Source organism: Sodiomyces alcalophilus, assembly GCF_042370955.1.
Source record: "Sodiomyces alcalophilus JCM 7366 unplaced genomic scaffold ACRALscaffold_5, whole genome shotgun sequence".
NCBI classification, from domain to species: Eukaryota; Fungi; Ascomycota; class Sordariomycetes; order Glomerellales; family Plectosphaerellaceae; genus Sodiomyces; species Sodiomyces alcalophilus.
The window spans coordinates 3337472-3364477 of NW_027263536.1; the positions used below are offsets into that span (position 1 = coordinate 3337472).

A 27006-nucleotide genomic window follows, 5' to 3' on the forward strand; every position below is an offset into this window, starting at 1 on the left:
GCGCGCCCCGTGTTACACAGGCTAGACTATAATAAGAACGGAATAGGTTGTGTTATATAGGCTGGCCCGAAACCGGTATGGAACTAGTTATTCCGGGTCCGAAAATAAATAAGAGTAGGCCTGCTATAGGAATAAGGGCAGGATTTTAGCACGTAAATCCGAGATTTCTCTAGAGTTAATTAAACTAATAGATCGATCGCCTAATTATATACGCTGTTTATAATAATTAAGAGTCTTAATTTACTTAATAATATATTAAAGCTTTTTTATACCTATTTTAAATCATTTATATTTTATATTAGAAACATTTATAAGTTAATTCCTATAGAAGTCTATAGCCATGCCTATAGTCTTATCCTCTCTACTTTGCTTAATAGACGGCTCAGGGTAGTTTATATAAAGTGCCTATTATATATAAATACCCTTTTAGAGGCCACCTAGTTCTTTAAGTTTTGAAATAAGCCCATCCACGTTATCCACGCGTCCCCCGCCTTGCCTTGGTGGCGGCTCTGCCAAATCATATTGGTTAGTTTCACGGCCTGTTCCTTGATTATCGCCCGGGATTGATTCCCTCAACACCTGAAGAAGAGAAAGATAGAAGTGCCAGGAAGGACGGAGGCGAGTTAAATGGAAATGGAAATGGAAATGGAAAACGGAAAAACCAGCAGGAAGGGGGGGAATCTGGAGGAAGCATACCTGTGACTTTCAACACCTTCAATCGCTGGTCTCTGACAATGCCGTAATCCGCCAGCTTCTTCTTCTCCAGCGGCTTCTTTTTCGCTTTCATGATATTGGGTAAACTCGCATACCTAGGCTCGTTCAGCCGCAGGTCTGTCGTAATAATCATCGGCAGTTTGGCCTGGAGTGTCTCCACACCACCGTCAACCTCTCGCGTGACGCTGACAATATCGCCCTCGCCAAAGTCCACCTTGCTGGCTTGTGTGGCCTGTGGCCACCCGAGTAGTCCAGCCAGCATCTGACCCGTCTGGCCCGCGTCGCCGTCAATGCTCTGTTTACCCATGATCACCAGATTGCTGTTGTGCTCCTCGACGGCCTTGCGCAGCAGCTTGGCTACCGACAGTGGCTCTAATGCCTCATCTTCTTTGACTTCAACGTGTATGCCACGGTCCGCTCCCATGGCCATTGCCGTCCGCAGGACGTCGACCGCTTTAGATGGTCCCGCAGAGATAACGGCAATGTCTTCGACGCCGCCCGGCGCTCGCTTTTTCTCTCGGATACGGACTGATTCCTCGACCGAAAGCTCGTCAAATGGGTTCATCGAGTGCTTGACACCTGCTGTCTCAACAGCGGTCTGAGCTTTGTTTACACGAGGTTTGACCTGTCGGGACACGAATGCAACAAGTTAATACATAATGCTGGCGAGACCGACGTACTGGGGAACGGGTGGCGGAATATGGATGTGTGGCTCACCGCGTAGTCAATTACCCGTTTGACGGGGACAAGAATTCTCAATGCAGACATGGCGGTATCCTTAAATCCCAATAACGACGGTTTAAGCAGCCAACAACGAGTTGCCAGAGCAGGACGTAAGTGAGCTCCAGCCGTGGTGTTGTTGCGTTCCACTTGCAGCCCGGCGTCCAACCTCGGGTATCAACAATACACAATTACGTAAGGAAACCAGGAAATACGAGTGCCGGTATTTGTACACCCCTACCAGGGTTTAATACGTTAGTTTGCGACTTTGCCCCATATCCCGACCGTTCATTGGATTTCGCTGCCGATCGGTACCTTCCCATACAATTTTATAGGGAGAGGTACAAAGCGTTATATCGCCGCGAGACTGACGTTAATAAAGGAGACTGCATGTAAGCTGATATTACTGAGCGAGGCTGAGCTGATAGTAGGTGTGGGCCCTAGTGGGGCCATAGTTAACCTGAGGGTTGCTATAGGGCTAAAATCTGATTAGTTAAAATTATTATAGCCCGCCTTATTAGCCGAGTCGCGTCTTGACACGTTACTTTAATTTATTCCCCTCCTTTTAACACTATCTTCCTAGAGCTTTTATCATTATCACTAACTTTATTTATTAATCTATCACGACTTTATCTATTACTATTAATATATCGTTAGGAAACTATTAAGAAACGTTTCCCGTAATCTTCCGCTATTATCTTACTTTATTCCCTTTTTTTTTTTTATTAATTCACGTAATCCTACTATTTTTTTTATCGTTATACCTTCTAATTATCGTAAGACTAATACGTACTGGTAGTATATCCGCGGAGAGGATAATAGTTAACGTCCTTATAACCTGCTAGAGTTTAAGATAGATAGAGTAAGTCTATAATCTAGGCGATATTAATAATCTTTACTGATATTCTTTAAAGACTAGTAAGGTTATTATAGCAGCTAGTAAGGTCTATTACCGGTATATAGAAGAAGCCGGCGAGCTTTGCTTTAATATAAGCCTATTCCTAATTATAAACTGGCTATTAGATACTTATTTTCTTTTTCTTTTTAGCGGGTAAAGTTGTCCTTAAGTAGTGCTTTAAAGAGGCATATTTTATCGACTTATTATATACAAGCCGCTCCTAGTATATCGGGTTTATTAACTATCTAAGATAATTATCGCACCGCTTATAAGTGGCTTCTTATCTTAATATTATTATAATACTAAAAGTGAATATGTAGAGTATTATCGTTTAATATAGTAACTCGCCTCCGGCAGGGATACCGAATTAAATACGCCTTAAAAGGTAAAGGCGGTTATGAAGGACCTTACCCTTCGTTAAGTCCCTCGGGATAATAACGGTAATATAAGTGGCTATAGAATAATAATAATTTAAAAACGTTTTAGAGACGATTATAGGCTTATTACTAATACCTTTAGTATCTTAGCCTAATATACTTCGAATAAAGCTTAATATTTTTAGCTAGCAGGCCGGGGATTATTACTAGTGATATATAGATTAGAACTCCGTGGCTCGCGGTAAGTTTATATTCTTATGTTTACTTATATTCCTAACTAATGATATATTTCTTTTAGACTACCCCCCCCCCTTTTTACGACTATACTTATAATATTTAGGTCGAATACCGCTATAATAATATAGCTAATAGCGAGAATATATCTAGTAAGTCCCGAATACTTTACGATATAATCTAGTAAATACTAATAAGTTACTATCTAGAGTTTCCCGCTAATCCCCGCCCCCTCCCCCGCTATTATCGGGTTAATTATACCCGGGTTTTAGCTATTAGTGTAGATAATTTAGCGTCCACTTTAAGTATAGAGTAAAGCGTTATAGAAATCATTTTAGGAACGCTTTAGATAACTTTTAACGATAGTTATAATACTTTGCTTTTTTTATAGCCTCTATAGCTAATTATTTTTTATATTTTTGTTCTTAAAAAAAAAAACAGTTAATAAATATCTAATCGACGATGCTTTTCTATACCTCCTTCTATAAAATATATTAATCTAGTCGCTATACACACTCTAATTCTAACTCTAACCTTATCTTTTTTAGGGTAAACTAATACTTTAACTTAAGTCTCCTCCGCTTAATCCTAGCTTCTGATTCACGATCTTTACGAGCCATTTCTTATCGGCGTTCCTTTATACTAATAGACCTCTCCTCGAAAGATAAAAAGGCTTATATAACTTAACTTTAGGTTAAAGTGGCCTGCCTATAAAGACTGTATATGTTAAGAGGTCTTAATTATCTCTAACTCTGTAAGGCCCTTAGAACCCTACTTGATAATACACTTCTTATACTTCTTACTAAAGAACTTCGAGTATCTTACTCTATATTATCGGGTATCTATGCCCTAAAGTCTTCGAGAGGATCGAGTAGTAACCTAGAATATAAGCGACTCGTAGCTAAATTTAAGGAGTAGCGACTTCGTAACTATTCACGAATACCCTCCTCTTTATCCTCGTCTCTCTTACGCTATTTCCTTTCTAAAATAGAATTTTATTAATTAACTATATTTTAAAGGAAAGTAAATTATATCACTTACTTCTTCTACTTAATAGCTAATTAAGCCGACCCTTAATACTAGTATAGCGCTATAAAGTAGGGATCTAAAGTAAGCGACTCGTAAAATCCCGTAAGATAAGATTCTAGTTATAATCCCGATACCTATTAATTTTAGTAAAGATACTCACTTATTTAATTCCAGAACTCACCTATTAATAACCTCTAGGATTTATATATAGCGCCTAGTTCAGGCATATAAGGCTTAATATATAACCTTAACTATATTAGTTAAGCTAGGGATTAATGCCTAATCCTTAAAAGAAATATTCGACGTAGCTTAATAGAATCCCGTAGCGATATATAGGAGTCGTTTATAAGATACCTAGTCACGGTATTCAGGAAACCTCTTTAATAATTAGGTTAGTAGTATAAAATAAAGCTTAATAGTCTCTAAATTATTTCCAAATCGTTTCCTAGTTAAACCTACTAGGAATCGTATTATAAAGATTATTATAATCCTCCTTACTCTAGCATACTAGGAGGCTTATTATAATCGCGTAAAGTAAGCCTTCGCCTCTTTCACGATCTTAACCGATAATCGACTTAACTCCGCGCTAAAAATAAACTTTATAGAGTTGAAGGCAGTATAATACTTAAGCTTCCTAGGTCTTATTTAGCCGGTATTTCTGCTAAAGGTATTTTCCGAATTCTTAAATAACCGGTAGTCCTTAATCGAATATCACCCTAAGAAGACTAGTCCTATAGATATATTTCTATTAGACTTATACTGCGTATTTATCCTCTAGGATACGGAAGACCTCTCGGATTATATAAAGATATATATCGGTCGTCTTAGAGTTTATACAGCACCTTACTTAAGGAAGAACTAGGGTGGATTAGAAATACTTTAGAAACGGTTTAGAAATAATTTAATTATATACTTTATTCGGAATTATAGCTATACCAGGCCTAAATGATTTCTTTTTACTTAATACCCTTAACGTGTTTATAGTTAGCGTCCACTATAAACATTGGTATCTCCAGGAATTTCTATAATTTTACCTGCTTATAAAAAAAGCAAATCACTATATAGTTATACTTAGATTAGTATAAGTACTAAATATACTAAAGTCTCTTATTTAGTAAAATATTATTATAATTTATATTAAATTACTTATATATATCCGTTAATTAGCCTCTTTTATCTGCTTTATAGCGAGAGTAATACTCCGGCTACCTTAAGGGAAAAGAATAATCTATTATTTATAAATAATATATCGGAGGTAGTTAGTATTAGCAAGACTTATATAAATATCCATAATTAATTTTCCCTTAAACTCTAAAATAAATTCCTTAAGTTCGTTAGACTTAAGGAAAATGCCTAATATCGTATTTAGCTTATTAACTTTAGCGAGCACTCTTATAATACTATTTATTACTAAAGGTGGTGGTTTTAAAGGCGGCGGAGGAGGATAAGAATAAACACTATATAAGGTTATAATAATCCAGGGTATTATTTCGAAGTCATATAGGATAAAAAATCAAAAAGTAACACCACACTTTCGTCTTTGAATTTCCGCAGGGCCCCTAATATGAATTTTATCTATAATAGACATTAGTATATAGATAAAGAGAATAATCCAAATCGTTTCTAAAATATTTCTGGATAATTTCCGAGTTTTTTTAGACTTATCACGTAAATAACTTACTATAGGTCTTTCGTTTTCTACGATTTATCATAAAGAAATAGCATTTCTTATTAGGATTAGATAAGACCCCGTTTATTACTAGATTAAGCGTTCGTTTAATAAGGTTAAGGAAGGAGAAGAGCTTAGACGGTATAGTGGTAAAGAAATAGCGTGGAGATTACTCTAATAGTATCCAGATTCGATAGCGTATATAATATTATTAGAAATCGGTAAGATAGTTTAATAAATAAGATATTAGTAAAAGATACGCAGTAATTTAGAAGTAAAGACCTATATAATATATACTAAAGTTCACCTCTAGGGTATACATAGATTACTAGTTTAGATAAGCATTATTTTAACTAAACCTACTAGCGACTACTTAAGCCTATCTATACTAGACTTAGTTATTATTAAGTATAAATCTAGCATAATCCTCTTACCCTAAGGCTTTTTTTATAGTATAAGCTCCGTTACCTCTAACCTCCCATCACTTCTTTAATTAAGAAGTTCTAAAGTAACGGAGCTATAAAGGAATTCGAATTCTAGAAGATATTAACACGCCTTGCCCCCCTAGCACGTGTACGTATACCGTATAATAGGGGCGTCTCTAAGTGCAGCACTTATTACTAGAAAGGGAGGGTGCTTTTATATAATCTCGTACTAAATCTAGAAATAAATATTAGTATAAGTATAATATATATCTAGTAAATTATATAAATTTACGATCTTCTATGAAGTATTCTTCTCTTCCTTAGTCAAAATATCCGCGGGAATAATAATAGCTACCCTATTACTAAAGGTTTAAGGTATCTTAGGGAGTCCTGCTATATATAAGATATAAGAGACTTTAATAGCCCGAGACCCTAGAGTAAGTCTGCTATTTCTTTATATAGCGGCCGAGATTAAGACTATAGTATCTATAACGATAGACGGGATCTATTATATATTAATAAATAATAATACTATAATACGTATAGTATATATATACCTACTATACTTAATTCCTCCGGATTATATCTTAGTCTGGCCGGCGACTTAGATAAAGTCTATAGAGGTACGGTCGTTAGGCTTTATTCTAATAAAGCCTTAAATTATAAAAGGCGTCTCCCGTACTCTCTGGTATCGGTAGGTCTTCGCTTTACCAGATCTCGCCGTGTAGTTAAAATTCCGAATAGAAGGCTATTAGGAGCCAATACTAATTCGTTTCCGAATCGGTTCCGAGTTATTTCCTAGTCGAACTTCGTACTATTCCCCGCTTTACGTCCTTTTCTTTACCTTTACCTCTCTATTATTTACCCTGCTATTTATTTATATAATACCTCAAAGGCAAAAAGGTGACTAGTCAGCTAACCTAATACGTATAACTAGATAATAACCCACACCAACCCTTAGGTTAACTATGGCCCTACTAATACCCTATATCTACTATCAGCCCAGCCTCGCTTAGTAATATCAGTTTATTAGAAACTACTAATAAAGAAAGGAAGCACTGCGGCGTCCGTATATTTTAATATCGAGCTCGTAAAAGTGGAGTCATGATCCAATAAGTTTTCTTACCTGCAAGCCGTCTATTTTTCTACGGTTAAACAAGGTCTCGGCGGGCCAAGGTATATACAGCTACATTATATCAATATCATTTCATCGTTCCGTTTCACCTATTCTATGCTTCTAGCTTAGAAAAGAAGCCTTTAACACCTCCTCTTGGAGCTGCTGCTCGATTATAAGTTAAAAAAACTCTTAAACTAGAAAGAATCAAGGAGGCGGGCTGATAGTAGAATTAATACAAAGTAACTATATATACCTAGCCCCGTCAGGACCTCGTTTTATCGTAGAAAAATGGGCCGTTTGTAAGTAAGAGAATATGCTCCATATTTACGGGCTTGATATCAAAATGTACGGGCGCGGTAATCTTTCCCATACAGAATAACAATTAAAGCCATCACGATGTATTTGGTTTGTTATAAAGAACTGGATTAATCGTTAATATCCGAAGCTTTAGTAGATAGGCAGAGAGGAATTGAAAGCAGCTATTAAGCAGCTATTAATGTAGCTTAGAAGGTAATTAACGGAGACTTCTTAGAAATCTTAGTATGTTTAATGCTATTATTAAGAGGATAGATTATTGATTATAGTATTAAAGAAATAGAATCAGATTTCTAGGTATATATAGATATATAAATATACTAGGTAATACTATATAAAGATAAGTATCTATACTTAGATAGGTTATTTATTCTTATTATCCAGTTATATAAGGGAAATGGGGCTTATATTCGAGCTAACCTATTAAACCATAGTAAAGGTATAGAGTACTAGTATTTTCACGCCCCCTGTTTATTATATTCTATCCACTTAAGCCATTATAGAAAGGCAAGGCGAGCGCGTGTATAAGTCTAATATAAAGCTATGATTAACCGAACCGAGCTATAAGGATATATAGATTATATTAGGTAATCAAACCTAATAATTGAATTTAAGGCAGGATATTCCGACTATACTACTTAGATATTCCGACTATAGTTCCGGTAGATCCACTTTTCCGACTAATTAACTTTTACGTCCTAGACCACACACACACACACACACACACACACACAAAGTTACGATCGCCAATTCAACTCATTAAGCTATTATCACACGCAACGTTAATCTGCTTCCATAACTGACGCGATTACGCTTCTACTACCTATTTCCTTACCTTAGAATAATAACACCAACAACAATAACAATAAGGTGATATTCGTGGGCGTGGGCGTGGAAGAAGTTATAGAAGAGGTCGTGGAGCTGTTCTTACTCGCGGAGGTCGCGGAGCTATTTCTTCTATAATCGTTAATCAAACGCTTATCCGTTAATTACAGCAGCAATACCAATAACAACAGGAGCAGCAGCAGGAGTAGGCTAGATATATAAGGATAAGTAACGGGGAACTGGATTGTATAAAGACGCCCTAAGTAGTGGTAAATAGATACAGAGTTAGGAATTAGTTTAGTTGAGTTTAATATATGCTAATACTAATACTAACTAGTATAGTATAGGGTAATACTAATACTATACTAAAATCTCTTAGTATACTAATACTAAAATACTAAAATAACTATAAAAATAAATAAACATATATAAACTATATATATAATAATATATATAAATCTAGGCCTTGTTATATATAACGTCTTCCTTCTTATATAGCAGTTTTACTTCTATTAAATTCTTAATTTATTGGATTTTAAAGTAATATAATCTCTTTAAGTATATTTAAATAAATGTTAATATAGACTTTTAAGATTATAGTGCTAGTAACTAAGAAAACCCATTTCAGAAAACCCTGTGTAGCCGGTATAACTAGATATTAATAGAATAAAAGTAATGAGTATATTTATATATTAATTAATTTATATTAATAATATTACTTTTAGTATTTTAGTATATTAAATACTAGCTAAAACTAAACTAATACTAAACTAAGTAAGGACTGATACTAAAGCTTGCTAAGCATAGCAGTACTAATACTAAACTAATACTAATTACTAAGAGACTAATTCCCAACCCTGAATAGATACAAAATAGAATCGCTGTTCTTCATCGAGCAGTCAAAAAAACCATTTCAGTTACTGGCTTTAACTAATCTAAGCGATTAAATCAATCTAAAACGTTAAAAGGCGTTAAAAGGCGTTAGAGTGGTTTACGACTATAGCTGTGTCTGTTATTCCGAAATAGGAAGAAAATAGGCCTATATCAGGACTATAGTCGGAATATCCAAATAGTATAGTCGGAATATCCTGCCTCTTAAATTTACCCCACTAACGCGTTATAATACGTTTTCCCTCCTTTAATACCACTACACTTTATCTTTAAAAAATCGTTAAAAATCAGAAATACCTGTAGTTACGCCGCGTGGTAAGCATAGCCCTTACAAACGGACCCTGATTACGCAGGCGTATTATAGTAGTGTTAGCTAAAAGGCGGTCGCGATATAATTCGATATATCGCTAGGTTCTATTTAGGGCATGGTGCGCCGCTACGAAACCTGATTATCAGCCCGATTAAGACCATAGTCTGGCCGGCCCCAGGCACTTAATACGCGCTAAGAAAGGCGTATTATACGTATTATCGGTCCTAACCCTTTTATATTACCTACGGATTTAAAGATTTAACTAGGTTATCCTTATTTAAAACTCACTTTATTATAATACCTGTACTTAAAGGGCTTCCACCACTTCCGCGCGTTGCGCCGGCCGACCCTAACCCTAAGGCATGCGTAAATACATTTAGAATAGTGCCTTTGTCACGCCTCTAAGCCCCTGGAGTACTGGAAACGGGTCATTCTTTTGGATAAAACCATAGTCGCGCGCGGAGATAGGCAGAAGCAGAAATAGGTTTTCTGCCGTTCTATAAGTTAACTTTATTAAGACTTTATATCTTTACTAATGAATTTATAGGGAAAGCGACTTTAATAGGATATTATTTAGCCTTATAATACGTCTATGCGCTATTCGTAGATATTCTATGCCGGCTTTTCGTATAATAAATGCACCGAATTAATCGCCCTTTACGGGGACCGCTTTACACTACGCAGAGGCGTTACGGTAGCTAATATACACTAACCGTACATATCTCTGGCCAGCCAGTACTATAGGACCTACAAGAGGATTTGGATAAGGCAACCTTAGGGTGCAGTAAATAATATATAAAGAGTACGTTTATTCCGACTGGAGCATTTGTTTATTCCGACTAGGGCACCATTTTTGCAGCCTGTGCCAGCTGCCCACGATCATAAACTTTCCATTTCCATATATATAGGATCTTATCTTAGCAAGCTGAGACCACCCTGGGGGTGATGGTGTGGCGTAGACAGTGAGTTTATATAAATTACCGATAAAGTATATAAATATAGATTATATTAGACTGTTAGCTAATTATATAGCTTGATTCCATTAATTATAGGATCACCCGCAGAGTGGTCTGAGGCGCGAACATAAAGAATATCGTAGTTAATAAACGCTGGATTAATCGCGTTTATAGCTTTAGACCGTATAACGCTATATCTATCCCGAAACCGTTAATCTTTAACCAGTATACTTATAACGATCAGGGCTTTCACCTTATACTAAAATTACTGCTATCGGACTATATTACTCTGATTCGAGATGGCCGACGACCCTAGTAGCGGGCCGAGCGATCCTCCTCCTAGTTAAGGAGGCGATAACGCCTAACAGGAGTCGGAACAACTTGGCGATCTATTCTAAGAGACTTAAACTAGAGAGAAAGCGCCAGAGAATAACGGTAAGACCGACAAACCTAAGCCTATCGTATAGATAACACTAAGCCTCTGGTATAAGGAACGCGGTAAGGCTTGTCGGCGCAGAGGCAGCACTGCCTAGTTAATAAAGTCTTTTATTAAGTCCTGGGTTTAAAAACCTTACCGGGTCCGTCTTTTTAAGGAGGCCCTCCGCGATACCGATATCCGTAACCATATAAAGGCCTAGGGTGTTTTTATCACGACCGATAATAAGCCTTAGGATAATAAGGTCTTCGATTCTCTTAATCTTCGATAAGAACTTAAGGCCTTAAAAGATAAACCTGGCTTTAATATATTTAACCTAATAAGCTATCGTAATATAGATAATAATAAAATAACTATTAACTAGGTCTATAACACGGAATAGTTAAATAGAATACTTTAGCGCGTCTAGAGCATTTTAAGTATAGACGCCCCTTATCTAATAACCCTCCTTAGCCAGTTAATAACCTAATAGAGGGCCTTAGTTAATACCGTTAGTAACTAGATAGCGAATAATATTTAGATTAACGATAGGCCTTCCGCCTATATTATCACCTATCTTTTACTCTTAGGCTATGCTAAGAGAAGTACTATGTTTTTCCGGTAGGTTATTGGGTTATACCTATTATCTAATAAAACGCCTCGGCGAGTAGTTAATAGTATAGCTTAGCTCGGTGTATCTATATCCTATAGACACCTAAATAATATATTAAATCGTATATCTAAGACTAGTGGTAAGTTAGTTATCCCCGACCCGATATTCTTATATCCCTCTCCTAATCTTTATATAGACCGATATTAAATGCGTGGCTTATAACCCTAACGCCGTTATCGTTTATAATAACTTTAATTTCTTAAATCGTGTTCGCGATCTCGCTAGGGGTAAATAAGATCAGTTTATTAACCTAACCAACTCGTTAATAGTTTAATATCCTAAGCTTAGTGGACCTATCTTATAACGATAAATCGATTTAATAGTACCGTTTACTAAGAAGATAGTCCTAAACTACTTAATCCCTCCCAGACCTTCGCTTAATAAGGCCTCGTATTTTATAGTCCGTTATATAATCGCGAAGGTCCTCCCTATCAGTAAGCCTAAACTACTAACCATTAAAAGAGTTACCTACACTAATAGTCCCTATTTATAGCTAGGCGTAATCTTTAAGAATAAAGGCATAATTACCGGTGTTTATACGCTACACGAGGAACTCTTTAAGCAACGTCTAGGTCTAGATAATAAGAAGACTATTAATAAGCGGCTAATCCTTATCTATAAAGATTAGAAAATAACCTTATTTATTCGTAATATTAAATAGTCGTAGCTTAAGTCCGGAATTCCTTAGGAACGACGGGATTAGAGACTCCCTATACCGGCGTTCCTCTATATCGAACTTAATATACTAGAAATACTATTCCGTAATTTCTAGGATACTGGCGACTAACGTGTTTAGTCTAGCACCACGATTTCCTATAACATCGTATAGTTCTAGTAAGGGCGCTATGTTAACCGTAAAAGTATTAAGTATTACTAGGCTCTTCCCGCGATCCTTTATAGGTTTATAGTAAGGGTCCTTACTTATCTTATCCACGAGCTATTTAATAATTCCTAGGTTAAAGGAATAGCTATTATACTATCGAATATTAAAGAAGTAGTGAGTAGGATTACCCCTATTAAACTTAATAAGCACCTTAATAAGGTCTAGAAGAAGCTGTTTACTCGTAAGGCTTAGGTTAGCGACACTGCACGACTAGATAATAGCATTATCGATATCGAATTCCGTAGTTATTATCGTCTTCTCTAATACGTCGAGGTTCTGCTTATTATATATAAGGCTATACGCTATAGAGACTTTGGTCTCCTTCGCGATATTATCCCGTAGTCACCTATCTCTTTCTAGGGCGGTAAATCCTGAAAGTATAGGCCAGAGATAATATATTTCGCCTAGATCTTATATCCGGACGTCTCCGATAAGCAGGTAAGCGACGCTATTCTAAAGGGCGGCCTTATCCGTTACGTGACTACTAGCAGTGGCTACAAGGCAATTAACCTACTAATTAAGTATATTAACGTATCGTATACACTAGATATTAAATATAATAAGAACTCGACTTATAATATCTTATTAACCTTTAAAAGGTTAGCCCTTAATAGTAACTATATCGCCATTATTCGGAAAGCCATAGAGACCTTCCTTAGTATAAAACAGAAAGGTACTTACTCCTATAGATAGTCGTCTTATTAGATTATAGAGTATACCTATAAGCTCTATAATAATAGTATTACTCGCCCTTAGTACTATAAAGGACCTACTTTTAATACGCCTAATATCTACGAGCTTAGTTAAGAGGCTCTCCTTAAGCGTCTTAAAGAGTTTAACGATAGCGTTAAAAAGCCTCTTAACCCCGGTAAGCAGGTCGGTATACCTAGTACGGCGGAGGAAGAGGATATAATTAACTATTAGGAGGAGGGCGACCGTTTATTTAAAGGGGAGGAGGATAATTTCTGGGCCGGGGGCTTTAACTAGGATAACTAAAGGGATAATTATAAATATAGTTATTAATAAGAACAGTATTTTTATACTCTAGTTCGGATTTAGCGGATAATTACTATTATAATTACCTTTCTAATAATAAATATCTAAACATAAAGTAAGGGATATATATTACCTTTATAACTAATTATATATAGAAGCTAAATAAAAAAGACCCTGGTGATAAAGAAGTGATAATAGAGTAAAGAAATAATAAATAAAACGTATAACCTAAGGAATTAAGATATTACCTCTTTAAATACTCGCGATTCTACGGCGATTAGTAATAAAGGATCCTTATCACTATTATTACTATTATTATTATCGTTACTAGCGTTATTAGCGTTATAATACCTCGCGATATATACGATATTCCGTTTTCTTCGGAAAAGGAATAAGTCTAACGACCGGCTAAGAGGCCGAAGATACAGAACAGAAGTAATAAGCAAAGCGGCCTCGATCCGGAGAGGATAAGCCGTAGCTATAGACTAGTTAGTCTATAGGTTATCGATGCTTTAGAATAGAAACTAATATATAGAAGCATATAAATATATTAAGCGCTATCTACTACCCAGGCTCTCTTAACTAGCTATCGGCGCCGCTTATTATTTCGTAGACCTACCACTAAAAAGGGACCTTATTACTAGCAAGAAGGGAAAATTCACCACTAATAAATCCTAGATTATACCCGCCGCTATACTATATATCGCCGGCGATAAGGCTCCCTCTTTATATAGCCGATACAAGAATAGGTTCGGTCTTTAGGCCAAGTATATAGTACTACTACCGGGCCTCCGTGCCGTTATAAGGGGCGCTTACGTATATTACTATTATAATAGCCAGGGGAGTAAATACTCCTTTTATAATCGTAAGTATTATTCTAGTAGACGTTAGTATATCTCTAATACCTTAAAGAGTAGTTTATATCCTCGACCCCGGCTTTACCCTCGTCGATACCCGCTACACCGTCGACCCCCCCGCGCCCTCGTCGAGTATAGTCGTTCCCCCGTTAAGCCCTCCGCCTCTATTTCCCGTATTCGGCCCTCTAGCTGCTGTCCTGCCTAATTCTGCTAGCCTAGAACTAGCACGGAAAAAGGAAGAGTTTCTAAAGATAACGGATACCTAGCGGGCTAGCGCTAAGGCACGGATTTAGATAAAGATAGCGGCCTTAGTAATAGCGAAGGTCGAGCTATAATAGTAATAGCAGCAGCACTAGCAGTAGCACTAGCAGCAGCACTAGCAGCAGTACTAGCAGCAGCACTAGCAGTAATAACAGTAATAGCAGCACTAGTAATAGTAGCTAAACAGGGAATATAACGAGTTACCCTAGCCCTAGCCTAATAAGCCTATTATCCTATGACCGTTTTCTAAGATAAACGAAGTGGACAAAGACGGGGATATATAAGGGCATTTAAAGGAGGAAACGGATATTAAAGGTCTCCTTACCCTTCTACAGGAGAATCCTATTAATAGTTTATAATAAGAAATAAGAGATAAAGTTATTTTAATTATAAATAATAAGTACCTAACCACTATTATAATATATATTACGTAAGGATTATAAAGCTATTTTAATATCACTCTTAATATCAGTTTTAACTATAGGCTAAGCATATATAGCAATTACTCTTATAATTATCCCTATATCGTTATACTATCGATATTAGTATAGTATCACGATAATCCATTCGAGTCTTATATAGCAATTACTCCTATAATTATCCCTATAGCGTTATACTATTGATATCAGTATAGTATCAGGATAGTCTATTCGAGTCTTATATAGTAATTACTCCTATAATTATCCCTATAGCGTTATACTATCGATGTTAGTATAGTATCACGATAGTCTATTCGAGTCTTATATAGTAATTACTCCTATAATTATCCCTATAGCGTTATACTACAGATACTAATACCGTATCGTAATAGCGGTCTTAATACTTATATAGCAATTACTCTTATAATTATATCTCCGAGCTATTACTATCTATCTCTTTATAGCGGGACCGCTAATTAATTAAGGCCCTAGAGGACCACGTAATCGCTTATAGCCCTTTCTACTCTTTGCCTTCTAATTATCCTAGGTCTATAAAATCTTAGGTAACTTAGCCAAACATATATTAACTAATTCTTGGTCGTGAGTCTTGCGAAACTCCTAATCTATAAGATCAGGCACCCTGCTAACTAACTTAGCGATATTAGTGAATAGTAGCTAAGCGCTAGCCTAGCCCTTACCCCTAAAGGTCGCGAGTCCTAAAAACTAATACGAGATTGCCTACTAAAGGCGGCTATCTATCTATATTTCGGGGATAAGCATTATACGCCGTTACTCGATACTAACTAGAGTCTAAGCCTTCTCCCGGTACTAGGCACTAATAAAGTTAAGAGCTAGGCGGGCAAAAGAGCTAATAGACGGTATCTTCTCGCTAATATCACGAGGCTAAAGGGAGGGGATAGTGCTAAGATTATAGTTATAGCTATTATATTATACCTCTTTTACGACCTGACGCTTATAATTAAGTTCTAGGTTGTCCGGCTCCTAGAGATATTCTAGAATAGCCTTACGGAAGCACTTAGCGTTTAGGAATATCTTAACCTCTAGGAAGTCCTTAGCGAGAGCCTCTTATTACTTTAGCTCCGATCTTAACTACTTAACCTTCCTTTTAATACCGAAAGGATTCTATAACTTCCCCGTTATAATTATATATTAATCCTGATCGATTATACCTAAGGCCTACGAGTTAGCTTTACTCTGGATATCGTTATCTTTTTCTAGGAGGACGTAGTCACTAAGGGGACTAGGATAAGCAGGTTTATTTATAATAGCCCGGCGAAGCGTAGGTCGATATAGGACGGTATCGGTCTATTTAAGATAATTAAAGCACTATTAGGGTATAAAAAGGTATACGGTTCCCTAATCCCCTATACTATAATCCTTACGTATAGCGTGTCCGAATCTCTAGATAATATCGGCTAGGTTGAGTTAAGAGGGTAAGCCGAACTAAACGATAATCTTAATATCTAGTATATCGATTCCCACGCTTATAGCTATAATAATAAGTAATATCCTGGCGGCAGAACCCTCTTTACGGAACTCTTTGTATATTATGTCTTTATCGCCTAGCCTGATATCTATATTATATCGACAGATAATAGCGCGCGCCTACGAGCTGCTAACGTCGCGGTCTTTACGTAACTAACCGACTAGATATCTGCGAGCGGAAAATAACTTAGGCTTCGAGTCTAGGTAGATAATAGTCTTTAGCAGGTTATTAGGTCTTTTAGATATCTATAGGATAAACTTAAGTCAACGAAGATCCGCTATATAACCGCGGATAAAAGGCTAGACGATAATAGAGATATTATACCTATTAATAGATATCCTAAAGATCTAGAGGGTATAGTCGAAGCCGGTATACTTAAGGATAAAGTCTTATCCCTCGCGATTTAAAATCGTAGTATAGCCGAATAAAGGGATATCTTAAGGCATAAGCAGCCGGGCTTTCTATATATAGGCGAAGTCTAGGCGGAATTCACGCTATTAACTGATTATATAGACTTTGTTGATAACTAGAAGCCCGAGCTTCCGACTAAATTTAGGATCACGGGTAACACTCTTAAAACCTGGACTTATAAGCTGCTTAGGCGAGAGGATAATATAAGAATATTTCCTAGCGCGGACGTTATTGTAAATATGCCGATTCTTAGATAAGGTTAGTATAAGAGTGAAAGAGTGAATATACTAAGCATATATATTAATAAACCTTTAGGTAAGTTTCCGCCTTTATCTAAAGAGGCGTCGATCCCGGAATATTATACTGGATAGCTTTAGCTTATTATACACCGAGTCGCGATAAAGGAACGATAATAATAATAATCTTAGCTATAATAGCGGTATAGGTATATAGGATCACGCTCTTACCGTATCCAGTAATAACGATAAACAGGGTATCCTTTTTATTAAATATAAGATATACTATAGAGTTAATCCATCGCTAACGCGGTTCCTATACGAGTAGAATTCGATAGATAACCTTCGATATAATAGCTCTTTACATACCAGGGTTATCTTTCGTATAGCTATAAAGCCAGTTAACGCGCCGACAAAAGTTATCGTTAAAGCCTATTTTAAAAGACTCTATCTTATTAGGACTATCGGGCCAGATCCTTATAGCGATAGCTATTATCTGCTACTAAGTTAGCGCCGCGATAAGCTTACTACCGACTAAAGCGACTAAAGCTATCATGGCTTATATTACGGTATATCGAATCCAATACCTCTATAATAGATAACTAATAAAGCTATTAGCTAGATATAGTAATATAGACACGCTTTTATATAAATACCTTAGTTATCCGTGGATTCCTTGTTAAACAGGAGGGAAGAAATATACCCGAAAACCAGAATTTATATACTATCCAGGCACTAACGCGTTTAACGCGTACAAAAATCACCTCGGAGCTTCTCCTTAGTATAAGAAACCTTGGACGTAATTTTTAGGTTATTACCTTATATATAGGCTGAGATAGATGGGGGTCGTCGTGGCTATAAAACCGCGTTCGTCGGGTTAATTTCTCGATAGGGTATTTAGGCAGATATAAGCAGAGGCTCTATGATATTAAGAATAAGGTGGATTTATATTTAATTAATTCTCTATTTCGGAAAATAAACAGAAAAGTTATATCTTTTTTTATTATTATTTGGTTATAATTATAAAACAGACCCTTGTTTTTTTCCCTATATAAAGCGTTCGTCGACTACGCTTAGCTCTGCGTTCGCTCCTTAGACGTTTTTCCTAGGCATCTTAGTTCAATACGACTTCAATATACCTTTTATAGCGTGTGGCTAGGGTTTACACCTATTAAGTGTATCTTTTATATAATATATACATCTATTGTATACCCGCCTCCGCCTAGGACCAAAACGTCTAAGCTTGCTAAGATAAGTAGGATCAGTTGTTTTAATTAAGTTATATTGTTCGGATCGCCTTTTTGCCTTTAGACACGATCGTCTTTTTGCCTTTAGATACGATCGTTAATTGACTATAACGACCTATCTTCCTGTAACTTAATTGCGCGCCCCGTCCCAGCTCTTCTTGCAGCCTGCGGATGACCTTATCCGTTCCCGACCAAGATCCAGGCGGGACTGGGTTGCCTCCCACGAAATTTGGGTTCGATTAACCCCGACCCCTCCCTCCACGTTGTCTACGCCTTTGACCCTGACCCCGACCCCGAGGGCGATCACGACCTTATCGTTGTCTTAAGAACCGAGCGGCGAATAGGCTATTTCGACAGAGTACCGGTATCCCGGAGAACCTTGTCTGGTATCTGGCATAGGCCTTACCCTTTTAGGATAGGTTGCCAAGGCATATTTTCGGACACGAAATTAGACTCTGGGCGTAAGGTCCCGGTATATCATAGAGTCATAATATAGTATGGATATTTTTAAGTATCTCTCGGGTATCCTCCTAGATAAATATAGTAGTCGGCTACCTAGTATATACCTCCAGGGACGCAGCAGGCGCCGGGCAGTAAGTATCGTATTAATAGCGTATATAAAATTAGTAGGAGATCTATTAATTTAATTAACTCTATTAATTTAATTAGAGGCAGGATATTCCGACTATACTATTTAGATATTCCGACTATAGTTCTGACATGGACCCACTTTCTTCCTATTTTAGAATAATAGATATACGAATCGCTACGGTCGCAAACCACTCTAACGCCTTTTAACGCTTTAGATTAATTTAATCGCTTAGATCAATTAAAGGCAGTAACTGAAATGATTTTGACTGCTCGGTTGAAGCCGATCGTAGAAGAAATAGCTGCGCGACCTCCGCCAGCGATAACAGCTCCACGACCTCTTCCACGACCTCTTCCACGACCTCTTCCATGACCACGGCCACGCCCACGCCCACGCCCACGTCCCACGCCCACGCCCACGCCCACGGATATCGCCTTGTTGTTGTTGTTGTTGTTGTTGTTATTCTAAGGCAAGGAAAATAGGTAGTAGAAGTGTATCGCGTTATTGATTGAAGCAGATTGAGGCTGCGCGTGATGATGGCTTAATGGGTGGAATTGGCGATCGTAACTTTGTGTGTGTGTGTGTGTGTGTGTGTGTGTGTGTGTGTGGTCTAGGACGTAAAAGTTAATTGGTCGAAAGAGTGGGCCCACCAGAACTACAGTCGGAATATCCAAGTGGTACAGTCGGAATATCCTGCCTCTCTAATTAACTCTGTTGATTTAATTAACTCTATAGAAGAAGGATCTGATCTGCTAGAAGTTCGGGAAAAACTCTGCTCTTAACCGTATCTAATCTCGGTACGGAATAACCCCTTCCGTCCCTATTCCGCGACTCTACGATATACCGGGACCTTATACCTAGAATCTAATTTCGTGTCCGAAAATATACCCTTAGCAACCTATCCTAAAAGGGTAAGGCCTATGCCAGATACCAGACAGGGTTCTCCGGGATACCGGTACTCATTTCGACGTTATTGGGCGTTGAAGATAGATGGATAATTGTGAAGGATGAAAAAGTCGAAATCGTGGTTATATAATCTAACTTTTTTTTTTAAAAAAAAAAAAAGCGGTTATGATCGTGGGCGGCTAGCACCGGCTATAAAAATGGTGCCCTAGTCGGAATAAACAAATACCCTAGTCGGAATAAATGTACTCTATATAAATAGGGATAGATTCTCTAAAGGAGAGGGCGAGGTTCCTGCTCTGTATATCTACGGGGGAACCTCGGACTATCTAAGACTAGGTGCTATACTAGGTATAGTGCTAGGACGGTACTAGCACCGGACTAGCACTATACTAGTTTAGTGCTAGTATAAGGCCAGCACTAAGCTAGCGCTATACGGGTTTAATACCCGTATAATACTAGTATTAATCCGGAGCTATATAGTTTTAGGTCCTAGTATAGTGCCGGATAGTAGTGCGTAGTATATACCCCGCGAGAGATAAAGCCCTGCGTCCTGCGGGCTTCCCCGTCTTCTAAGGTCTATAATATCTAACTTAGGCTCGGTATAGCCGATTATTATACTAATAATAAGTAGTAGGCGCGGGTATAATTCTTTATTCTTAGCTAAGGCTAAACGAATAAAAAGAAAAAAGAAATATAGTATATAATAGCGCTCTATAGCGTAGTTCCCTAACTCCATCGGGCTTTATCTATAGCACTAGTAACTATACCTAGCCGCCCGTCCCTCCTTTATATAATTACTAACCCGGGACTCGGTATAAATAAAAGGAAATTAAGAAAAATTAAAACAAAGGCGGGTCGAATTCTCCCGGTACTATCTCCTTATAGAACCTTAACCTCCGGTATATCGGGCTCTATACTAGGCAAGCCCTAGTCCTATATAAGCAGTTCTAGGATCATAGCGGCGTCCTCGGGTAAGATCTTATCCAGGCGCGTCTTTAGCTTATTATCCACTAGATTATAGGATACCAGGATCCCTTTACGGCTATTTCTCTAATAATAGTTATAGATAGCGGCGGTATAATAAATAAGGTCTATAACTAATTAGGCGTTATTAGTTAATCGGTTAGATATAGTATCTTACTTAGCAGCGTCTAATTCACTATTACTCTTTAATCTAGCTACTAGCGTATATAGTTCTATACGCTATATTACGACTTAAAAAGGCAGGTCGGCTACTTACTACACGTTATACTATACTATATAGTCCTCGATAAACTATATCACGAATTTAGTGGTTAGTAATAGGACGATAATAGCGTGGTAGCGCTAAGTAATAATAGCCAGTATCTAATTAATAGTCTCGAGATCCGTGTATTAGGCTCGAGTATTAGGCTCTTTAAGCCTTAAAGCGAATACTTTAGCTACCTATACCTAAATCTTATTTTCTCCGTATCGGGTAAAGAGTATCTTCCTGGCTAGCCGTATAGGGCCTAATTTATCGCGTAGCCTCTTCCTAAACACGATAATACTATTAGGGGTATTAAGTCCGGTACTAGCCGGGGATAGCTATAGGCTGGTTTACGCTAAGATATCTATAACCGAATAAATAACAGGAATAGGTTATTCTTTAAGCGTTTATATATACTCTATAATAGCTATAGCGTGGTATAGGATATACTCGCGGTGTTCTTTAGTTACCGCGATAAACGAGTCTAAGTTAATATTCCCGTTATTAAGCTTATCGATAGCGTCTATTAATATAAGGCTAATATTATTAGTTTTATTAATCTTATTAATTATTTCGGCTAATAGATTAGCTCCTCGGAGCGCTGGGCTTTAGTAGCTAGTTAGTATATTAGTTACGCGTATAGGTGAACTAGTCTCCGTAACCACGAGCCTGCTAGCCTGACGGGCCGATCTATATAGAAATTAGCCGTCGGGGCCTCGGGGGGCATTATAATAGACTATAGCGAGGTATCATTCGAAAGACTAGTTACTCTACGGCTACTAGGTAATAGTGCTAGCATTATCTAGAAGAAATTATAGCTATAGGTATTCTAGCACGATTTACTAGGCTTAAGCTACGGTCACGCACTTATTTATAATAGGCTCTAGTACGAAGATAGTACGGTTAAGTCGTTTATTCTAAGGGTTATCGTACCCCCTCTCTACGGCGTACCGGCGGTAGCGTTTAATAATAGCTTCGTGGTCGGTAATCCACTACTTAAAGGCTAGGCCGGCTATAGTAAGATAGTATACCACCCCGTTATTATCTCCGAATAGTATAATAGCTCGGAAATAGCCCTTAAATATTAGGCCGGAGCCGTCCTAGCCGCTCCTAAACTACCGGGTAAACTCCTCGCGGAGATCTTAATCTTTTAATTAATAAACGTTAATCGGATACGTAACTATATAGAATATTATATTTAGGGGCATAAGGCTATAACGGTTAGTAGTATAGCAGGTTAGTGAATAGCTTAGGGACGGTGGTACTAGAGCCGTTCTTAATAAATAAACGATAACGTAGTTAGCTATAATAGATATAATAACTATAAACTTATAATAGAGGAAATAAGGCTCTATAGTTCTATACTAAGGCGATTAACTATAAGGTATATAATACTTATAATAAAGATAGACGCTATATTAGGGGTAGTTAAGCGAAATATGTGGTTATAATAGTTGTTATAATCGCTTAACTATATATAAAGAATAAAGGGAAATAATAATACTACCGGCAGTTAAGAGAAATCTTTTACTTTCGAGCTAGCCGCGCTAATTTACGTGTACGCTAAGGCTATATAGCCGGTAAGGCTTTTATTCTTATTAGTTCGAGATTAGATAGTGTTATTCTATCTATACTAGTCGTGCCTTTCAAAGGAGTTACCGTTATTAAGGGGGACGGTTCTTTAGCTCCTGCCTGGCTCCGCCGCGAGGCTAAATAGATCCCTTTAGGTCTTTAGAGCTCGCCGGGTTTAGGCCTTTTAACATCTTTTATTCCCTTTAACGCTAAACAAAGCACCTTTAAAGCTTTTTAGCGGTTTTCGAATTTCTCTACTAAATCCGGAGCTTCTATTACGTCTACTAGTATCTAAACGTTCTATTAGTCCGGCCAGTCCTTCTATCGAATAAGGTACTCGATATATAGCCTATCTCTTTGCTTACGAATAATCCGTTTATCTAGGATAGCTTCGATCTAATAATGCTTATATAGGTCCCGCTATTACTCTTAGTCTCCGTCTTACACGTTAACGGGTCCTCTAGTCTTAGGTGTTTCCGCGAACCTAACTATTTAGAGTGAAGTAATACTAATAACGGGGTATATATTAAGAGACTTAGGCAGATCTAATCGGTATGCTAGCGGCGATACTTACTTAAGGACCTTAAAGGGGCCTATCCGTTAAGCGCTAAGGTTATAGCTTGCCTTACCTAGGAGCAAGTATCCGCGGCTAAGGCGGATATATACGCGGTTGCCGGGCTTAAACCCGATATTACGCCGTTTCTTATCGTATAGGCGCTTTATATATATCTAAGCTATTATAATAATAAATTTCGCGTCCTCTTAGAATATCTTATATATAAACTTAGGGTTAATCTTACCGATTAGGTCGAGCAGACTATTCGTTTTAGTGCTATATAGTATCTTATTTAGTATACAGCTAAGTGTCTCGTTAAAGGCGTTATTTAGGTTAAATTATAAATGTATAATCACCTTTAGCTATAAGAAGTTTAGGTTATCCGTTAGGTATATACGTATCCCGATCTTAACTATTTAGTTCTTCCTTTTAGAAATATTATCGCTTTAGGGATACTAGGCTATTAAAAACTTTAGCTTAGTTCCGGCTACCTTCTATAGAGTTATCTAGAAGTCTAATAAGAACTTAGGGTCACGATCCGAGATAATAGCGTGGGGGATACCCTAATTACCTATCTAAAAGGCTTAAAAGAGCACGGACGCCTAGTCCTCCGCGGTATAGGTGCTATAGCCAGGGATAAGCAGGGAGGCCTTTAAGAACTTATCCATGATAGTTAGGAGGGAGTCGAATAAAAGGAAGCCTTTATACTATTAAGGTGTCTCTACGGAGGGCACTTCGGGCAGCCCGATAATAAAGTCTTTAGCGATAGTATAAAAGGGTATTAGGGGTATTAGGATAAGCTATATCTCGCTAAGGGGAGCTTACCTATCCATTTAGTAGGTATAGTGTATCTTATATTAAGCGATATATCAGTTAACCTCCTTACGGAGTTATAGGATCATAAAGCGGCTAACTAAATCGTATTATATCCGTTTAGCTCCGAAATAATACTAATCGTTATAAGCGGCTTAGAGGAATTCCTTATATAAGGAGAAGGGGATATAAAGGCAGAGCATTAAAAGAATTACATTATAAATTATATTACATTATATATAATGTAATTTGTAATGTAATTTTGTAATATAAGGGGAAATATTACACTTTTTGAGTGTAGTTTTTCTATATATTAAACGATATATTTTGGTTAACTTAGTATATACTCTGTATTCTAGAGCGGCTATAATATAATATATATATTTACGATTAGGTATATAGATATATATACTTTATAATACTCTTTATTCTATATAATATAGATTCAGATACTCTTATAACTAGCTGCGTTTATACTAGATACTATAAATAGTTAATATAAAGCTATAAACTTAGCCGGGCTATTAAAGTCGCTATTAATATAAGTTATAGTATATATTCTAGGGTGTGTGTATATGTGTTTCTATTTAACGCCTTAGCGGCGGCCAGCGAAGCTAGCGCCGCGTCCCGCTATCGGGATATCGGGCGGTAAGATATCTATATATCCATGCCCGGGCCATATAGTGCTAATCGCTTAACTCTATGCCTCCCGAACCATAATAACTAATAATATCTACACTATATTATTAAAGAAAGTATATAAGATAAAAGAAAGTCCCTGTGTCTCGCTATATACCCTCGGGGGTCTATATGCCTATAGCTATACCACCGTCTACTAATAACCGTCTACCTTCTAGCTAATACTCCTTTTATTAGAAGGAATAGGGCAGATCCTATTAAGGAAGCCCGTTATATCCGCTAGTATAGCGAAGGCCGCGCTATTTATTAGGATCTCTATAAGGGTCTCCTAGGGGTTAAAGCGGCGAGTTCTCCTGCTATCTTTATAGTACCAGAGTTTATCTAGCTATTTACGGGAGTTTCTAACTTTATAGTAGTAGGCGAAGTGCTCCCGCGTCTTTATATAGCCGTAGCTATAGTAGGCCACGTAGCTATTATAATAAAACCTTTAGTGGTATTCTTTAAAGTCCCCGTGTCCTGTCCTTACTTAGATAGGGCGTATCAGGGTCTTTCGGGGGAGGGTTAGTTCTTTTAGTTCTCTTTAACTAAACCCTAGCTTCTTTTACACGGCCGTTTCGTACCGGCGTGGCCGGGACTTAGCGTGCTACTTCTAAAGCCTGGTCTTATAGCGGGCTATTATAATAGCTTTTACCCTAGCCTAGGTCGGCCTCTCGTTTTCCGGTAGGATCCCCTAAGCGTCTTTGCTTAAGCAGAGCTTATCTGCCTATTTATTACCCGGGATTCCTATATACCCTAGTAATTACCGTAGGTGGGTCGGGTAGATCGTTACTAGGCGTTACCACCGTAGGAACTCTTACCGCGATAATCTAGGTGCTATACTAATAAGCCCCTAAAGTACTACTTAGTTATCGATATAGTAGGTGATCTCTCCTATTCCCGGAAGGCAGACCGCTATAGCTAGTCCCCTAGCCGCCCCGGTTATCTCCTTATTAAAAACCACTATATTCCTAATATATCCGCGACTAAAGGTAATCTCTCTCCCGCCACGCTATATCGAGTAGGCCTAGGTTATATTTTAGCCTCTTTATAACCCGTCTAAGAACACCAGGGTATACTCTAGGTCTAGCTTATTAACCCACCTATTAAAGGTCTCCGTGGCTTCTTCCTTAGTCCTATCGTTAAATAGGACCTTATCCTAATAGCTCTATCCCGTAAAACAGGGTCTTATTAGCTAGTATAGCGGCGGCCTTATATATACTAGTTCCTTTATCCGTAGTACCCTTAAGCGTCGTGTCGGGGCCTTAGTCCGTCTTATATCCCCTTAAGTAATTAGGGAGATCGCTTATACCACGGGGTGGTCCTTCTTAAGTCCGGCGATTCGGGTTATATACTTTTACTATAGGTACTCCGCGTAGTTTTTAGCTATAGGGATTCCTAATTCCCGGTATAGGGCTAGCACCGGGACCGTCTTCTAGGCGGGGAGCACGGTTTTAATTATAGTTATTTATACTCGGGTTATCGTCTTAGTCTTAGGTAGGTATCCGGAGGGTAACCGGCACCACTTCTTATAGATAATATTATAGCGGCCCTAGGCCGGGGCCCGGGGTTCCTCCTACTAGATCTCCGCTATATAGTGGGTGATAGTCGGGATATATACTAGGGTAGCTTAGCGTAGTAAAGCTAGGTTCGGTCCGTGGGTGGCTCCGGCGAGGCCCCGTATATAGTTAGCGACCTTAAGACCCTTCTTCGCCTACGTCTCTACGTAGTCCTAGAAGTTAAGGCGCCTATCTATATATATACTAGGCCACCTAATCGGGGCTAGTAGCTTCTATCCCTATAGGTTAATAGTATAGGCGACTATAACCTTATAATCGAATAGGGGTAGTTTTATTATAGGGAACTAGGGGATCCTCTGGCGTAAGAAAAGCTAGGCCTCGGCTTTATTATAGTCTAGCTTAACTCTATTATCTTTATACTATTAGAGTTACTATTATAGTATCTCCTCGATTATCTTTATCGTGGTCTTAGTATCGGTATACGCTACGATAACGTATATATTATTAGTATAGCCGAATCGGTTCTCCTTATTAGGTAGATAGTGTATTTCTACGATACTAAGTACGTAACCGATCGGTAAGGCCAGGGAGCCTTACGGGAGGCCTACTAGGTCTAGCGGGGTATACTTTTCGGGGCAGGAGGTGCCGAAGATTACTTTAGCGCTTTATACTAAGGCAAAGCTCTCCTATTATCGTATTATCGGTTTATCCTAGCCTTATTTATATAGTCTATAGACGAAATATCCGTGCAGAATAGAGTCG

At 37.8% G+C, this 27006-nt stretch overlaps 5 protein-coding genes across 5 annotated transcripts; 2 read left to right on the top strand and 3 right to left on the bottom strand.

Moving 5' to 3' along the window:
• Nucleotides 1–279: 279 nt before the first annotated feature.
• Nucleotides 280–1619, bottom strand: ACRALDRAFT_1051650 (uncharacterized protein). Its single transcript, XM_071015696.1, has 3 exons — nt 1432–1619; nt 697–1339; nt 280–509 (listed from the first exon to the last, which is right to left on the bottom strand). Exons 1-3 carry the CDS (start codon nt 1480–1482, stop codon nt 427–429), a joined length of 777 nt encoding a protein of 258 aa, XP_070874249.1. The 5' UTR covers nt 1483–1619; the 3' UTR covers nt 280–426.
• Nucleotides 1620–12862: 11243 nt separating this feature from the next.
• On the top strand, nt 12863–13144 carry ACRALDRAFT_2106895 (uncharacterized protein; the record flags this gene model as incomplete). The annotated part of the gene is made up of 1 exon (XM_071023311.1): nt 12863–13144. A coding segment is annotated over one exon (282 nt), but the record flags the coding sequence as incomplete, so codon positions are not given.
• A 4139-nt stretch (nt 13145–17283) lies between these two features.
• Nucleotides 17284–17436, bottom strand: ACRALDRAFT_2107212 (uncharacterized protein; the record flags this gene model as incomplete). Its single annotated transcript, XM_071023328.1, has 1 exon — nt 17284–17436. A coding segment is annotated over one exon (153 nt), but the record flags the coding sequence as incomplete, so codon positions are not given.
• A 1079-nt stretch (nt 17437–18515) lies between these two features.
• Nucleotides 18516–18782, bottom strand: ACRALDRAFT_2020619 (uncharacterized protein; the record flags this gene model as incomplete). The annotated part of the gene is made up of 3 exons (XM_071020024.1): nt 18516–18602; nt 18648–18706; nt 18764–18782. The coding sequence occupies 3 exons, from the start codon at nt 18780–18782 to the stop codon at nt 18516–18518; spliced, it is 165 nt and encodes a 54-aa protein (XP_070874252.1).
• A 590-nt stretch (nt 18783–19372) lies between these two features.
• Nucleotides 19373–19730, top strand: ACRALDRAFT_211941 (uncharacterized protein; the record flags this gene model as incomplete). The annotated part of the gene is made up of 4 exons (XM_071023808.1): nt 19373–19411; nt 19492–19545; nt 19589–19651; nt 19710–19730. Coding segments are annotated over 4 exons (177 nt in total), but the record flags the coding sequence as incomplete, so codon positions are not given.
• Between the last annotated feature and the right edge of the window lie 7276 nt (nt 19731–27006).